The 17,230-nt window shown below is 38.8% G+C and overlaps 1 protein-coding gene across 2 annotated transcripts in view; it reads left to right on the top strand.

Moving 5' to 3' along the window:
* Positions 1-896: 896 nt before the first annotated feature.
* The window catches only part of ATL3 (atlastin GTPase 3), a 39,552-nt gene continuing 23,218 nt past the window's right edge, over positions 897-17,230 (top strand). Inside the window, exons 1-4 of one of the 2 annotated variants that reach the window (XM_063093079.1) lie at positions 897-954; positions 11,475-11,689; positions 11,826-11,969; positions 16,803-16,907. In XM_063093079.1, the coding sequence (XP_062949149.1) occupies positions 909-954; positions 11,475-11,689; positions 11,826-11,969; positions 16,803-16,907 (510 nt within the window). In that variant the 5' untranslated portion in view covers positions 897-908. Of the gene's footprint in view, positions 955-11,474; positions 11,690-11,825; positions 11,970-16,602; positions 16,718-16,802; positions 16,908-17,230 lie in introns of those variants that run through there. The other variant, XM_063093080.1, reaches the window with a different exon arrangement.

Raw genomic sequence — 17,230 nt, 5'->3', positions numbered from 1 at the left:
TTTTGTATTGATGTATTGTACATGTACAGTTTAAGAGTGATTGGAAAAGCAGCTTCAAAACAAGCTCCTGTAAAACTGAGCTTTACAAAAGGTGGCCATGGCTTAGGCTGGACAAAGCCGGTGGAAGAGGTCTCACTGGAAGTTCTTAGGTTAACTAACAGCAGTGATGGTGCACACCAGGCCTTGCCAGGGACAGGAATATGGGGCGATGATGACGGTGGTGGTAATAAAGACAGCCACCTCTCCTTGTGAAGTCAAAATCATTAAAAACCTAGTGACGTTTAAGTCAACCAAGGTTGAAGCCTCCCTTCTGCTGCCCACCTGTGGCTCCTGCCCGCCTTAAACTCCTAAATCGTCTCACACGCGGGAGGTATTGGTTCGAGGCCGATAACGCCCAGACCTCCCCCCGGGTCCTGGTCTCCACGCTAGGTCCCGGGCGGGGCCCCGCCCCCCTCCCGCACGGCCTGCTGGGAGTTGTAGTTCAGTCTTCGGAGAGCCGCGCCAAGCCCCGCCCATCTCCTTCGCTTCCTTCCCGCCCCGGGTGAGTACGCAGAACGAGGGCCGCGGGCCGGACCCGGAGAGTGTGGAACTACAATTCCCAAAGGACGGTGGACAGGTAGCCGGCGGCACGCCGCGCTCTCGCTCCCCGCACACGCGCCGCGCGGTGGTGAGACTCGGCCGCGTGCTCTTCCCCGCCCCTCCCGGCACAGCCCTCGCCACGCCGCTGGTCGTGTCTCGCCAACCCGCCCTGCGCTTGCTCCCTCGCGGCTCCGGGAGCCCCGCCTTCTTCCCAGTTTTTTCCAGAGCCTTGGCCCCGCCCACTTCCCGCATCTAGAGCCTAGTTCGTTCCCGCCCCACCCGCCGCTCTTCTCTGCGCCTTTGCTGCTTCAGCTGAAGGCGGAGGCTCCATGTTGTCCCCTCAGCGAGCGGTAGCGGCTGCCTCGAGAGGAGCAGGTGAGGCACCCAATTTCCTCCGGACCCACCCCACGCCCCCCACCCACCCTCACCGCCCTCCCTGCCATATCCCGGAGGAGACCGCCCGCCCCCGCCCTTCCTCCTCCTGGGGCTGGGGCCGCGCGCCCGTCGCCGGCGCCCCTCGGCTGGCGAATCTGCGGCCGGGGGCTCCTCGCGGAGCTCGGCGCAGGCGGCCCCTGCCTGAGTCTTCCGCTGGGAGCGGCCGGGCTCGGGCCTCGCGCCCGGAGGAGGCCGCCGGCTCTGCTCCGGGCTGCCGCGGCCCCCTGGGCGCCGTCTGTACCCGCCCGTGGTGGACCCCGGGGCCGGTGGTCCCCGGGGGCAGCGTCCGGAGGCTTCGACCCCGCCCTGGGATGAGCCGGGCGCCCCGGAGCTGCCGCCCCCTCCCTGCCTGGGCGCTTGGCTCTGTCTCGGGCAGGGACATTGGGGCCGAGTGGCGCTGGGCGTCTTAACGGGCCGGCACGGAGCGGGACGGTGGACGCTTTATTGTCCAGCCTTTCTTAAAGCGCTGGAGGGCTGCGAAGCGTCATTTTGAGTTGCAAGTTTTGTTTTTATCCTAACCACCTAGGGGCGCTGACAGGGAGTATTAGGAAAGTTGGTTTTCAACCCACACTTACTCCATAAAGGAGGTAAGAGAATTGGCCTACGTCGGTTTTCAGTAATTCTTTTAGTATGTTTGGTACACTCCGTTGTTCTTTTACTTTTCTGCAGACATGAAGCATAGTAAAAGCATTATATAAAAACCACATAGGGAGTCACCATACATTCATGGATACGATTTCGTCTGTTATTTTACCTGGGTGTATTCTTGTTTAATGTGTACGCTGTTGAAATTTCCAGACGTTTCACTTGGGAAATCGAAAGGCAGAAAGGAAAAGAAGTGTTTGAAGAATCTTATAATAAGTCACAGTCCTCAAGTTTGAATACAAAGTGGTGGAATGTTTTGTGAAAGGCTATGACAAACTAACGGATCAAAAGTTTGATTTCACATTTGTTTACTGGCGGGTAAGAAGTAAAATTTACAAAGTTCTAATCTGTGTCAAGTATTGAGCATCTGAAATTCAAATTAGTGCTTTTTTTCATTTCCCACAGACACTAGCTTGTACTGTAAGAAATTCCTGTTGCTGCTTTTACACCTGTAAAAGAAACATTGGTTGGAAAGAATCTCTACATAAGGAAGCATTACACTAGTCTAGCACATTGTTTTATTAGCTGGGGTTTACTATATTATTGTAGTCATGAAATTAGGAAAAATAACAATAGAGGATAAATGTGATGGTGTGTACTAGCATAATTTTCTTAGTTTTCACTAATAGGGCTTATTTAGAATCGGTTTTCTACAGTGCAACACATGCATCCTTTTTTTTGTAACAATCGTAGAATAAAGGATATACCCACAGTTATTATTTCAAATGAAATAACAGAAATGTACGAACAAGAAATATAAAGTCCTCTCCACTTCCCCAGTTCCCCAAAGGTAGTCATTATTAACAGGTTGGTCACATATTCTTTTACGATTTCCATGAAGTCCCTTAGGGAGCCTTAGATGTGTGTGAACTTGTTTGAGAACTAGTTTAGAATTTACCTGTAATGACCTGCATACCTGTTAAAATTTTTTATGTACTTGTGTTTCATATTGAGAAAGTGTTCAAGTAACACAACTACATTTTAAAGTTTGTCTGAATTTTAAAACATTTTCCTGAGTTATCTTTAAGATTCTGGGAGCATATTATCTAAAACACATCAAGGGAAAAAGTGACAGGAAAGCTTTTATTTAAAAGAAAAAAGTCAGTTGACTTAGAGCTGTGGTTCTCAGCCCTGGTGCACATAAGAATCACACAAGGGCTTTTAAAACCTGCCTGTGCTTGGGTCTCACTCACAGATTCTGATTTAATTCATTCAGGGACCAGGCAACAGTTAGAAAAACCTCAAATTCTATTTTACATACTAGTATATAATTAAATTACCCTATAGGTGGTTACTTAATTTGAATTGATATTTTATTTTATAGGAAGTATAATTTCTAACTACCAAAATTTTTATTGAGAAGTTGATGCTCTTTTCTGCAAATTTCTAAAAGGTGTTTTTATTTGCGTGTATTTTGATTGTTAGGACATGTTAGATATATTTTACAGCTAAAGTATTTTACGAATTAGGAGGTAGGCTTTACTAGTATAGTGGGCAAGGCAAATAAGCAGAGGAGTAGAATAAGTGTATTTATGCCCTGAAATGATAAGGAATCCAAGCCAAATAAGTATTGCCAATTAAGAAAGCCTTGTTTAACTGGAACAGAGCGAATTAAAACTTTTAGGTAATGAGATTTATTTTGGTGGTGTTCTCGTGTTTAGGAAAGAGGTAAATAAAATCACTATTGAACTCATTCTATTGAAAAGATTTTTTTTCTCCATCTGTGGTACAACTGGCATCATTTTTAGATTCAGCCTTGTCCTTGAATGTTTTTTGAATCTTCAGTACTGTTTAGTCATAGTTGATTTTCATGGATACATGAAGCATTAGTCAACAAAGAAAATGTGGTTTTGTTCAGCATTCTGTGTGAAGGCACAAAGGTTTTCTACAACAGAACTAGAAAAAAGCTTCCGCTTAGGCAGGCCCGTGGCTCACTTGGGAGAGTTTGGTGTTGACAACACGAAGTCAGGGGTTAAGATCCCCTTACCGGTCATCTTTTTTTTTTTTTTTAAAAAAAGCTTCCTCTTAAATTCTTTAGTTGATTAGACTATAAAATTTCCCCAATATTCTGGTTAGTTGGGCTTAACTAGTATTTTCACTGAAACAACCTTAAACATGTGCAGATGGTCCCTGACTTAACCATGGTAAGATTTGGGATTTTTTTGACTTTACAATGTTGTGAAAGTGATATGCATTCAGTGGAAATCATATTTCAGTATAGTGTTCAATAAATTACAGTGTGGTGCTGGTAGTACCAAGGTTACAGGCTTGGATCCCCATACTAGCTGCCAAAACCCCACACACAAAAAAAAACCAACAAAAAAAGTACTCAGAACACTTATCTTACTCTACAGTTAGACAAAATCATCTAACACAAGACCTATTTTACAACAAAGTGTTGACTGTATCATGTAATTTATTTTTATTTTTATTTATTTATTTTTGACCTTGGTGTTATAACACTCGGCCTTGGTGTTATCGCAATGCTCTCTAACCAACTGAGCTAACCAGCCACTTCCTGAGCCTGTTTAAGGTAGCTCAGTTATGATGTTTGGTAGGTTTAATGTATTAAGTGCATTTTTGACTTATGATATTTTCAATTTATGATGGGCTTATCTGGACGTAACTCCATCATAAATTGAGCATCTGTATGTGTTTCTACCAGCACAGTCACTGCTTCATGACAAGGTAGAGTATGTAAAAGCACCCACCCCACCACTACCAAAAGGAACCACACCCAGCAGTTCTAGAGTTGGTTGAGGGCTTAGTATACATACACTTGCATATGATGTGTTTTCTCTGGCTTTGTCTGTGAATTAGGAACTTTAAATTTAGACTGTCAGCAAGAAAAGGGCATGAAAATGGTTATGACTTTGTTTTTGGTTGTATTGCTGTTTCTTTATAGAGAATGTGGTATTAGAAAGGGAGACTGGAAAACTCAGGTCATAACTTTACCCTGAGTCATAAAGTCAATTTAAGGGAGTGTTTCTGTAACTTTGGTTACTTTCCTTTTCAGAACTCTCTGAACAGTAAGGATGAGTACTAAGGCTGGGTAGATCCTGGTGATTCTTAACCCAGTGTGACATTGTCCCCGTGGTTAAGAACTGTACCACCCCACATAATCAAATTAATTGACTGAATTCTATATGAATTTTCTGAAATAGCAATAGTAACTGCTTCCAATTAACTATCAGTGAATTTATCACTGTTCAGACAATCTCAAATATTTGAGGGGCATTAAAATTTTTCCCTATCATGTCTTTATAATAGAACTTATTTCTTAGAATTTATTTTTTGTATAGGACCAAAAAGGTCAACTATGACCTTTAGTAGTCTCATTTTATTCAACTTGTGCAGTTCTTTTTTTTAAAAAGACCTTTAAAAATGTAGAATTAAGAGATTATTGTAGGAAGAGTCAGTGCTATAATATGCACAGATCTGTACAAATTCTTCCCAATGATAATTTTACCTGTTTGTCTTTCAACTTTATTCTGTTTGGGTTGTCTTTCTTTGTCATTTTAGTGCAGAGCTAGTAAATTGAATGTAATTACTACAGAGATTATTTGAACAAGCATATTAAACCTATTGGTTAGTCTGATTAAGGTATGTTATGCCAAAAGTAAAGGATAAATCAGTACTTCTTAAGTGATTAGGGAAAAGGTTGTGGCTTCCACGTAAGTTGTTAAAATGTTTTCTAATTATTATCCAAAGATTTCCAACATTTTCTGTGTACTTGAAATGATGGCTGAGCATACAGTATTATCATGAGCTATTAACAGCAATAATCAGAATTGGCAGTATGACACAGTGTTTCTACTATTCACTTTTTTTTTTTTTTTAAAGAAAACATAGGTTTTAAGTTCACTTACATATATGTGGGTGACAGATGTGACTATGGTCAAGCCAACATACCTTTGTATATGTGCAAAAATGTCATATCTGTTATCCGTATTTATATAAGTAAACGTTATATGGCATTAACTCTTGTTGTCTCAGTATCCAGATCTGGACCTTGGAAAACAATTGCTTCTCTAAAGGGAGGATGCATGTAAGGTTGCAACTTAAAGGTATTTCTAGTACCATCCCTGGAGATTAGATCTTGAGTTTAAGATTCTTGAGAAATAGGAGTAATTTCACTGCAATTAGTGGGGAGCCCCCCCCTCAAAAAAAAAACCCCACCTAAAACAAAACCCACAACCTCAAAATCTTTTGGGTCCTTACTGAGTAAGTTACTTTAATGTCATCGTTTTTTTACACATACACTGGTATGGCAATACTTTAATGTTTTTATAATCATAAATTTTGGTTTGCTCTTTAACCAGACCTGTACAATTTAATATTTATTTATTTATTTTTGGTGTCTGGCCAGTACAGGGATCTGAACCTGTGGCCTTGGGGTTATAAGGCTGTACTCTAACCAACTGAACTAAGTGGCCAGCCTTACAATTTAAGTTAGGGGACAAATAGATTACCTAGCAAGTTTGGCCAATTTAGATATCCAGGAAATTTTCAGTTGTTCAAGATTCATTGAATTTTAGAGCTAAAAAAAAATAGCTTCTGCCTGATTTTGTAGAGGAAACCTAGAAAAGAAGTAAAGTGATTTACTCATGTTGTTATAGTCAGTGCAGAACTGGGCCCAGAGCTCTGGTCTTTCCTTATTGTTAGGGGAGGCCTTTCTCCTATACACACTGCCTCATTAGAATAACAGACTTTGCCAAAACAGTAACTTAAGTCATGGAAGGAAGAAATGATAGGATTTGAAAATGTAGAGGTTTTGAGAGATTTAAGAAAAGTGGAGTAACTTAGAGGGTCCATATTGACAGTACTAAATGTAGACTTGTAAAATGTTAGCACTGGAATGGTTGCTAGGGGTTACACACTTGACTCATTTTGCTGATGAGACTGAAGACTAGACATGTCCAGGATCACACAGATTGTTAGTGGTAGAACTGGAACAGAAACTTGTCTCCTGACTCTTTGGTCCATTTATTTCCACATATTACGCCTGAGAGTGAGGTGATGGTTGAACATCTTGGTGAATCTGCCCCTTAGGCTGTTAGATTAAATGCAGGTTAGAGATCTAAGGAAGTTTTGTCATCATAATAGAGGGTATAGTTGAAGTTATTAGAATAAAGAACTCATTGAGGGAGTGAAAGAGAACTGCAAAATATTGAAGCAGAGCATTGGTGTATATTCACAGGAGGCCGAAAGAGGAAAAAACTAGTGAAAGGGGATGATAAGGAGGCTGGAAGAGAACTGAGTCCAATGGTTTTAAGTTTTAGAAGTGAGTGGCAATTATGTTTTCTCATAGAGAGGTAGAGTTGAATCGAGAGGGCCATTGGATTTGGCAGGAGCTGTCATTGATAGAGAATAGCATCAACAGAGGGATTGAGATGAAAGCAGGATTACAAGGTGTTAAGAAGGGAATGAGTAGAAAACAAGTGCATGAAGATATACCTTCAAGGAGTTTGACAATGAAAGAAAGGAGAATGGGAGGAGGAAGGGAAGAAACTGATTTTTATTGAAGTGCTTTACATGTACTATTGGATTTAGTGTTCATAGTACTAGGAACCTATTACTCTTCCTGTGATAGATTCTGGGGCTGAATGCGACAATTTCTCTACTCCCTAGGAGCTCCCAGTCTAGGTGATAAATAATAATTACAATATGGTAATATTGTAATGAGTGGAATAATAGTATGTACAAGGTTTCAATGGAGACAGGAATGTGGGAAGGAGAAAATGTTTATTGATTCCGTAATATGTGAGACACTGAGACACTTGAGACATGTATTAGACTTGTAGATGGAGAAAAAAGTGGTTAGAAATTTCTGCATAGTCACATAGTGACTAAGTGGTGAAGTTTATTTGTTTATTCCACAAATATTTATTGATTGCCTACTGTGTGTGGGCACTGATCTGGGAACTTGTGGGATGTAGCATTGAAGGAGAGACAAAATTCCTGCCCTCACAGAGCTTATGTTCTAGAGGAGAGAAAGTCAGGATTCAGGCCCTGCCCTGTCTTGATTCCAGAACCTGTTTGTTTTCTTTTTAGTATACGATGTAAAGTGGTAGGCTCTGAGACGATGGGGTGGGGTGATCAGTACAAAGAGAGGGCTTCATCTGAAGGTAAGTATTGAAGGATGAGTGTGTTTGCCTGGAGTCAAGGGAGAAGAAGCATTTCAGGTGATGGGTACTAGTGGTTGATGGGGTAGTACGTCTGAAATTTTGGAATCAAGACAGGACAGGACTTGAATCCTGACTTTCTCCAGATAGGAAGACCAATTAGAATAAATTTCCCTGGAAGGATAAGTAGTATAAGGAATTAGAGGAAGTAAGACAATGAGGATAATGGTGAAAGGCTTTGACTTAAAGGATGGAGATTTTAGTTTTGAGCCATTAACTCATAAAATGTTTTCGATAGTCTTTTCTGTAGTTGCTGTCATGAAATGTTTATGTACTGTAATGAAGCAGAAGAGTTCAGCCCAAAGGGATGAGAGACATCATCAAAACACCACCTGGGGATGGTGACTTGGATGATCAACCTGAGAGGTCAGAAAGGTTGGAAGGTAGCATGGTGTAAGGGAGAGGGCCCTAAAGTTTCGATTAAGGGATCTAAGAGATTGAGGAGTCTGAGATGTGAGGATAAATCAGCAAATGACATGACATCTGAAAAGGGATGAGTGGAAATGAAGTTTTTACTTGGAAGATGGGTAATACAGTCCTGTTATCTCTGTAGGAAGAGATAAAGATGGTGTGGTGAAGAGTGAGCAGCTCCATTTGTTTAAATTGAGTTATTGGTGATGTGTACAGGTCAAAATAATTTTTCTCTTGTGTAGGCCCAAACCAAAGGAACGCTTTCAGTGAACAAGATCTTTTTTAATCTAGTGGATGTTGTTAACTGTCCTCAAACTACTGATGTGAAGAGAAATGCAGGATCACTCCAGGTCTCCCAACTAAATGTAGCCTGTTTTGCTTCTTTATTCTTGGGTACTGTGCCACTGGCAGAAGGAGAGGAAGAGATGAATAAAGACTTTATTTATTTATTCTTTCTTTCTTTCATTTTTCTTTCTTTCTTTTTTTTTTTTTTTTGTGGCTAGCTGGTATGGGGATCCAAACCTGTGACCTTGGTGTTACAAGGCTGGGCTCTAACCAACTGAGCTAACTGGCCAGCCTTTATTATTATTTTTTTTCAACTGTCCTCAGTGGTCTTCAGCTTCTCTCGAAGTGCAGTTCATTGTGCACAACTGCATACATTTTTTTATCACTGGATTATTCCATCCAGCCTGTAACCCATGTAAGCTTATCTTCCATGCCTGTTGCTGTGACAGTGCCTCTTGCATCCTTAGGGTTATAGCCGTCAACTATATTATGGTACATGTCATTCATATATTTTACAATTGTATATTGTGTGCCTGCTGTGTATCAGTACATTCACATTGCTTAGTAAACTTTAATAGTGAAATAGGTGAAATGGAAAGATCTGGTATTAAGAACTTAATTGTAAAGTCTTGGGAGACTGTTGGTTACTAGGTTTGGCTGTATGTAGGAGAATCTCCACATAAATGGTTTAAGCAAGGTGGACTTTTATTTTTCTTGAACCAGTATAGCAGTTCTGTTACATGAAGTCCTAGTTCCTGCCTCTCTTGTTGTTCCAGTGTTTCTAGGGTGTTGCCTTCGTGTGCTTGGCCCATAATGACTTACGCCCACTTGCACATCTAGCCGGCAGGAAGGGGAAATTGCCTGACCTGGAAGTTGTCTGTGTCATTTACAGTCACTTTCCATTGGTCAGAACTTAGTTACATGGTCATACCATAGCTACAAGGTTTGATTGGAAATGTATTACTTTTGGGCAGTTAAATGCTCAGCTAAAAATCTATTTCATAATAAGAGGGAGAAGTGCATATTGGGGAAACAACCAGCCATCTCTGCCATAATCAGGACTTCGTTTTACTTCTTTTAGTACTGCACAGCATTTAACACTGTTGCTTATCTGTAAAGTCTGAATAAATTCTTCTCATTTGTTCTTTGGTATGAAAGACTGAAGATCTTTAGATCTTTGATTTACCTGCTGCTGTGGCAGTAAGAACCCTAAGATTATTCACAGGAAATATTTTCTGTTTATCCAGGCCACAGTGGGAAAGAAAAATATTAGTATACTTTATTACAGTGATAGTATGACATTTAACCTTTATTTATAATTTGTTTTCCAGTAGTCTGCAGAAAATTAAAAGGTGGGAAGAACCATTTATTGCTGTCTCATACTATAAGTATGAAAAGTGAGCAGCAATTCTTGTAGCTTAAAGGGTAGAGTCTGGCAATCAAGCTGTTTCATCGGCTTTACCTGCTGTGATCATGCAGCCTTCAGTGATTCTCAGATAAAAGTGATTTGGGGACTGTATTTGTGATTTTGGCCATACCTGCCTATTTGTACTATGCTTTACTCAAAATATATCCTTAAATTTACTGCTTAAACTTAGCCTCCTTCTGAGCCGTAATACATTAAAACACTGGCTTGGTGTTTTCTAATATATGTTAAAATACATCATCATTAAAATAAAAAATGTCCTTTTAACTACCTAAAATTGTCTACTTTAATACCAGTGGCACATACTTACACTTAAGGAAATAGTACTTTGCTTTATTTCCCTAGGCAGCTCTGGTAGTATTTTGTAAGCTTTCCATAAATCCCCAGTTACTAATTGGCTCTGAATTTTAAATAATGTCTTTGTGCTTTCACCTCTCATAGGGAAAGTACTAGTTAGTGCTTAATTTTGAACTATGGAATTAATTGCCCCTAAAATTTTGACTAAGGTTATTAAGAGTGATCTGCAAAACATAGCCACCTAAAAAGATCTTTGCAAGCTTATCTCCAGGACCTGTTGAGTAAAATCCTAATCCTTTGCAAGCCTTAGTTTCCTTATTTTTGAAATGGGGCAGTTTTATTTACCTCAGAGTTGTTCTGAAGATTAAATAAAATAATCCTCACATATGTAGAAGGCTTAGTAGTGGCAGACAGCCTTTCGACTGTTGATGGGCATTTGTGTTATTTCCACTTTTGGACTGTTTTGGGTAAAGCTGATGTCCACGTTCTTGTATATGCAGCCTTTCGACTGTTGATGGGCATTTGTGTTATTTCCACTTTGGGACTGTTTTGGGTAAAGCTGATGTCCATCTTCTTGTATATACGTCTTTGGTGGGCATATGCATTCATATCTCTTAGCTATATACCTAGGAGTGGAATTGCTGGATCATGGGTATGTTTAATTTTAGTAGATACTGCCAAACAGTTTTCCAAAGTAGCTGTACTATTTGATGCTCCCATCAGAATGTATGAGAATTCAAGTTGCTCCACATTCTCTCCCACAGTTATTGTCAGTTTTTTAAATTTTAGCCATGGGCAGTTAGTGGTATCTCATTGTGGTTTTAATTTAGGAAGCACCTTTTCATATGATTATCGATCATTTTTGGATATCCTTTTTTTGTGTGAAGTTCTGTTCACAGTCTTTTGCACAGTATTATTATTTTAAAAATTGGAATGTTCATCTTTTACTTATGGATTTCTATATTGATTCTGGATGTGAGACCTTTGGAAATAGGTATTGTGAATATTTTCCCCTAGTCTGTGGCTTGCACTTTTACTCTCTAATTGGCATCTTTTAACAAACAAAAATTCTTAATGAAGTCTAATTTGTCTTTTTTTTTATGGTTAGTGCTTTTGTGCCCTGTTTAAAAAATTTTTGCCCAAGTTTCTCACCATGTTCAAACATATATAAAAAAAATTTGAAACTAATTTTTTCCTTTATGTTAATATAGGTGATGCCATGGAGAGCGGAAAGCCTGGTCCAGTGCAGGTTGTTTTGGTTCACAAAGACCAGCATTCCTTTGAGCTAGACGAGAAAGCGTTGGCCAGCATTCTCTTACAGGACCACATCCGAGATCTTGATGTGGTGGTGGTGTCAGTGGCTGGTGCCTTCCGAAAGGGCAAGTCCTTCATTCTGGACTTTATGCTTCGGTACTTGTATTCTCAGGTATGGTAGAATTATTTCATTTCATATTAGAAAATAAGACTTTTATATCTAAAAAACAAAATAAGGTCATGGATTATCCTTGATGTGTAAAATTACTCATTTAAGATTTAATGGAAATAACTTATTTCTCCTGTAGAAGGAAGTTGGCCATTCAAATTGGTTGGGTGACCCAGAAGAACCGTTAACAGGATTTTCATGGCGTGGGGGCTCTGACCCAGAAACCACTGGAATTCAGATCTGGAGTGAAGTTTTCACTGTGGAGAAGCCAGGTGGGAAGAAGGTAAGATGAAAAAGACAAATTAACAAAAACAACAAAATGAGAACTTTAACCTGTACTGTGTTAATACAATTAAAAAATAATTTTTATCAAAGTGTTATAAGTGCATGGTTTAAAAATAATGAATGAATATAGTTTAAAAGATCAAATCAGATCCCCTTATGGGGCAGCTGCCCCCTCCCCCCACAAATAAATAAACAAAAGGTCTGGTAGTACTGTAAGGCTTCCAAAAGAAAGTAGCTGTCATGTGTGCTCTTCTTCCCTCTGCCCAATTTTCACTTCCCAGAGGCTAATGCTCTCAACTGTTGTAGATATTATTTCTCTTCTTTACTTCTTACTGTATTGTGGGTGGCACCAACCTGGCTGCCATTGTTCTGGGAGCTCAGCAGGGAAAGGGTACTAGAGAATCTCACTGTTCAGAAGGTGGACCTTCACTCTCCCCAGCTATCAGTAGGGCTGCTTATTCCTGGTCTTGTCCATGCCTAGTAAGCTACGGTTGCAGAGCCTCTCCACAGATTTCTTTGAAGGGGTTAGGTGGGGCAGGTCATGTGTTTCTTATACAAACTTTAGTCCATTCCCTCTATTTTTAGCCCCTTCCTACAAAATTGTCTTAACAGGTGTTTATGCTTCTAATTTCCAAGTCTTTCTAGGACTTAAGGTTTCAAATTCCCTTCTCAGGTGATTCAGTTTCCACCTTTTCCTAAATGTTATTTCAGTCAATATTTTGGGAGCTGGAGAGTTGTCACACAACTCCTTATTTTATTTTTTAATTAATTTTTTTTATTGGAACATACTTGATTGTACAAACCTGTGGGGTACAGCATTGAATATCAATACCTTGTTACCCAACTCTTGATTGCTGTTTTCACATCTTCTATTCTTTTTCCTTATCAATTTCCTTATTAATCTTTTGAAATTTTCGCTTTCTCTTCCCCTTCTCCCCCTCCCTTCCCTTTCTCTTCCTCTCTCTTGCTCTCTCTTCCTCCCTCCCTACCCCATGAGGTTTCAGGAGAAAAAAATTAGAGGGTTTCCAATATACCTTTCTACTGAAACCTCATGGGGTGGGGAGGGAGGGAAAGGGGGGGTAGCAGGGAGAGGGGGGAGAGAAAGAGTATGTGATCCATTTATAGACTGGTGGGACCTAATTATTTTTATTTTTTACATGTATTATTTAGGCATTTGGTATATTAATTCCTCATTATAGTTTAGGAAATCCCTATAATGTTATAGATTTTTTTAAAGCTTTGTTTTAAAGCTTTTCTAATTATCTGACTTTTTTAAATCTGACATTTATAGCTCCTTTTTCTTAATTCCATTTTATCATCTTTAAAACTCCATGTTTTTTGTTGTCATTTTGGTCTCCTGACTTTTAAGAAAATTAATAGACATTATTTTTTAGAACAGTTTTAGGTTTATAGGAAAATTGGTTGGAAAGTGCAGGTTCCCATGTTTACTCCCCTCAATTTCCCCTGTTATTTACATCTTGTATTAGTATGATACATTTATTACAATTAATGAACCAGTATTTATATATTGTCATTAACTAAAGCCCATAGTTTACATTTGGGTTTAGTGATGATGATGTACATTCACAGTTTTGACAACTGTATAATGACATGTGCATCACTACTGTATCATACGAAATAGTTGTGCTGCCCTAAAAATCCTTTGTGATCCAACTGTTTGTCCCTCTCTTCTTCCATCCCTCCAAATTCTTGGCAACCACTGATTTTTTTTTTTTCCTGGCAGCTGTGTGGTATAAGGATTCAAATCCAATCCTTGACCTTGGTATTATCAGCATCTTGCTCTAACCAACTGAGCTAATCAGCCAGCCTCTATCGCTGATCTTTTTACTATCTCTATAGTTTTGCTTTTTCCAGAATGTCATATATTTGGAATTATACAGTATGTAGCCTTTTGAGATTGGCCTTTTTCACTTATCAATGTGTTTTTAAGGTTCTTTCATGTCTTTTTGTGTCTTGGTAGCTCATTTCTTTTTATTGCTGAATAGCATTCCATTGTATGGGTGTACCACAGTTCATCTGTTCACCTACTGAAGGACATCTTGGTTGCCTCCAGGTTTTGGCAGTTAGGAATAAAGCTGCTATAAATATTAATGTGTAGGTTTTTGTTGGGACATAAGTTTCCACCTCCTTTGGGTATATAACAAGGAGCGTGATTGCTGGATCGTATAGTAATAGAGTATGTTTAATTTCGTAAAAAACTGCCAAACTGTCTTCCAAAGTGACTGTACCATTTTGCATTCCTACCAGCAATGAATGAAAATTCCTGTTGCTTTACATCCTCACCAACATTTGGTGTTGTCAGTGTTTTGGACTTTTGCTATCCTAATAGATGTGTAGCAGTATCTCATTGCTGTGTTTCCTACTGTCTTAAAAAACATTATGTTCAAAAACCCAGCGGGATCAGGAGTACTTTAAAAAGTCAATATAATACTGGATAAATGCCAGATTGATAGCATTTCTTTAGAAGTTAGCCAAAAAACAGTTTAGTATGATTGTCTTATTTTCTTATATTCAGTAAGGTTTTAGCTTAGAACTTAACTGGTTTATAGAAGTAAAGAATTCTTTTAATTTGTTTTTACTTATTAATTAAAAATCAATGTTCTAGGGCTGGCCAGTTAGCTCACTTGGGAGAGCATGGTGCAGATAATACCAAGGTCAAGGGTTTGGATTCCTGTACTGGCTGGCCAGCTGCCCCCAAAAAAAGAAAAAAAAAATTCTTAATTTTAACACTTATGTAGACTCATCATATGAATATACCACATTTATCTACTCATCACTTAATGGACATTTGGGTTGTTTTTAGTTTTTGGCTGTTATGTGTAATGCTGCCATGAACATTTGTGTACAAGCTTTTCTGTAAATATGTTTTCAGTTCTCTTGGGTATATACCTAGGAGTGAAGTTTCTGGGTCACATGGCAACTCCATGACTAACTGCCTTTCAAAATACTGCCAAATAGCTTCTCAAGGCAACTGTACCAACTTACATTCTAACCAGCAATGCATCAGGCTCCAGTCTCTCCACCTCCTTGCCAACATCTGATATTTTTGTCTTTTTGGTTATCATCAGTCTAATAGATGTGAAGTGGTATCGCATTATGGTTTTGATTTGCATTTCCTTAATTACTAATGATGTTGAGCATCTTTTCAGGTGCTTATTGGCCATTTGTATATCTTTGTGGGGGAAATGTGTATTCAGATCAAATCCATTTTTTAGTGGGGTTAGTGGTCTTTATTTTTGAGTTATAAAAGTTCTATATACATTCTGGATACTAGACCCTTGTCAGAAAATATTTGCATATATTTTCTCCCATTCTATGGGTTGCCTTTTCACTTTTTTGATGGTGTTCTTTCAGCTACAGAGGTTTTTAACTTTGATGAAGTCCAGTTTGTCTATTTTTCTTTGGTTGCTTGTATTTTAGGTGTCATACCTAAGAAACCATTGTATCCAAGGTCACAAATATTTACACCTGTGTTTTCTTTTAAGAGTTTTATGGTGTTAGCTCTTACATTTAGGTCTTTGACTTATTTGGAGTTAATTTTTATATGTGGTGTGAGGTAGGGATCCACTGTCATTCTTTTGCACGTGTTTATCTATTTGTCCCAGCCATTATTAGTTCTGATTGCTCATTTAATTTGGTGGTATCCTCATTACAAATGAATAAAGTGTGGACAGGATAAAGCTTTTTATGTGTGGCATAGACTTTTGGTTTTAATTGATCTTTCTTTTCTGCATAGGATTCATATCTGTTCTACCACAGTATTGGGTTGGGATTTGAAAATAAATTTACAGATAAATAATGTGATAAATGGGACCTGAATATAAACTAGTGAAAATTATATTATCATTTCTAAGAACAAAAATACCATACAATGTTTTAATTTGTATTTGTTACCATAAATTGTATTTTAAAATGTTTTGACCATGGCATTTCTTCTCTTTGACTAACAATAGAGTTTCTTAGAAAGCTTTCCTGCTGGCTTTTGCAATAATCTAGATGTTGGTAAAGAATCAAGCACTCACTGATGAATTTACTTATCTTTCTGCAAATATTAAACTCTGTCCTCTGTTGGAACTGGTTTATGTTATGTACAAGTTTGAAAAGTTTTATTTTTAAATTGTGTTACTGAAAATCATAGCATGTTGTATAAAGATAATAAGATACTATATCTTAATTAACATTTTTCATAAATCTCATTTTTAGGATGGCAATAGATAGAATCATTAGCCACTTTGGAAAGCCTGAGGTTTCATGAAGCTTAGTTATGTTTTATAGAGTGCAGCAATAGCCTAGATTCTCCTTGCTTTCATTTGGCATCCTTGTTATGTTGTCTTTTGTAAAGGTTGAAGTAAGTAAACATTAATTTTCTTTTATTAAGCAACCAGAAAACTGTAGAAATTTGAGAGGTGAATGAAGTTTTGCAGATAAATGCCAAAAATATCCCAGTCCATAATTTTAAATTAAGTCAAATTAGTATTTTTAATTTGTTTCAATAGTAAAAAAACCTCTGAATGGCTGTGTAGTGAGCTAATTGGCTTCAACATTTGGCTGTTTTGATTGGTGGAACAATTTCCCTTCCTTCCATATTGCTCTGTATGCCTCTTTTCTAGCATCTTACCAGGTCAGAGCAAGCAATCTTCTCTAGCACAGTGTTCTGGTCAAAACAAGGCACTTAAATAATTGCTCTTTTCTGATAGAACCTACAAGCAAATGTTTAAGACTCATGTAAGTATTTCTTGTACTTTTCAGTTTCTCCTTTATATTTTTCCGCTTACTTTAACCTGTTTTTGTGTATTTTCCCTTTTTTTAGGTTGCAGTTGTTCTGATGGATACCCAGGGGGCATTTGACAGCCAGTCAACTGTGAAAGATTGTGCTACCATCTTTGCTCTAAGCACCATGACTAGTTCTGTTCAGGTAAAGCCACTTGCCTTGGAAAAAAAGTTTGCAGAGGAGATAAGATAAAAGGAGGACATCTAATTTTAGTTATTGTTCTCTTAACAGAGTTCCTATGATGATATGTAAACGTTCTTTTTAGGCTATAGATGTAACGTTTGGCTGTAAAGTTCTTAGAAGCTCAAGAAGGAGCTAGGGCCGGCCCTGTGGCGCACTCGGGAGAGTGCGGCGCTGGCAGCGCAGCAGTGCTCCCGCTGCAGGTTTGGATCCTATATAAGGATGGCCGGTGTGCTCACTGGCTGAGTGCGGTACGGCCGGTCACAAAAACACACACACACAAAAAA

This window comes from Cynocephalus volans, chromosome 4 (genome assembly GCF_027409185.1).
Source record: "Cynocephalus volans isolate mCynVol1 chromosome 4, mCynVol1.pri, whole genome shotgun sequence".
In the NCBI taxonomy this organism is placed as follows: domain Eukaryota; kingdom Metazoa; phylum Chordata; class Mammalia; order Dermoptera; family Cynocephalidae; genus Cynocephalus; species Cynocephalus volans.
Note: the sequence above shows the minus strand (reverse complement) of the source record. Positions and strands in the feature narration are given on the sequence as shown.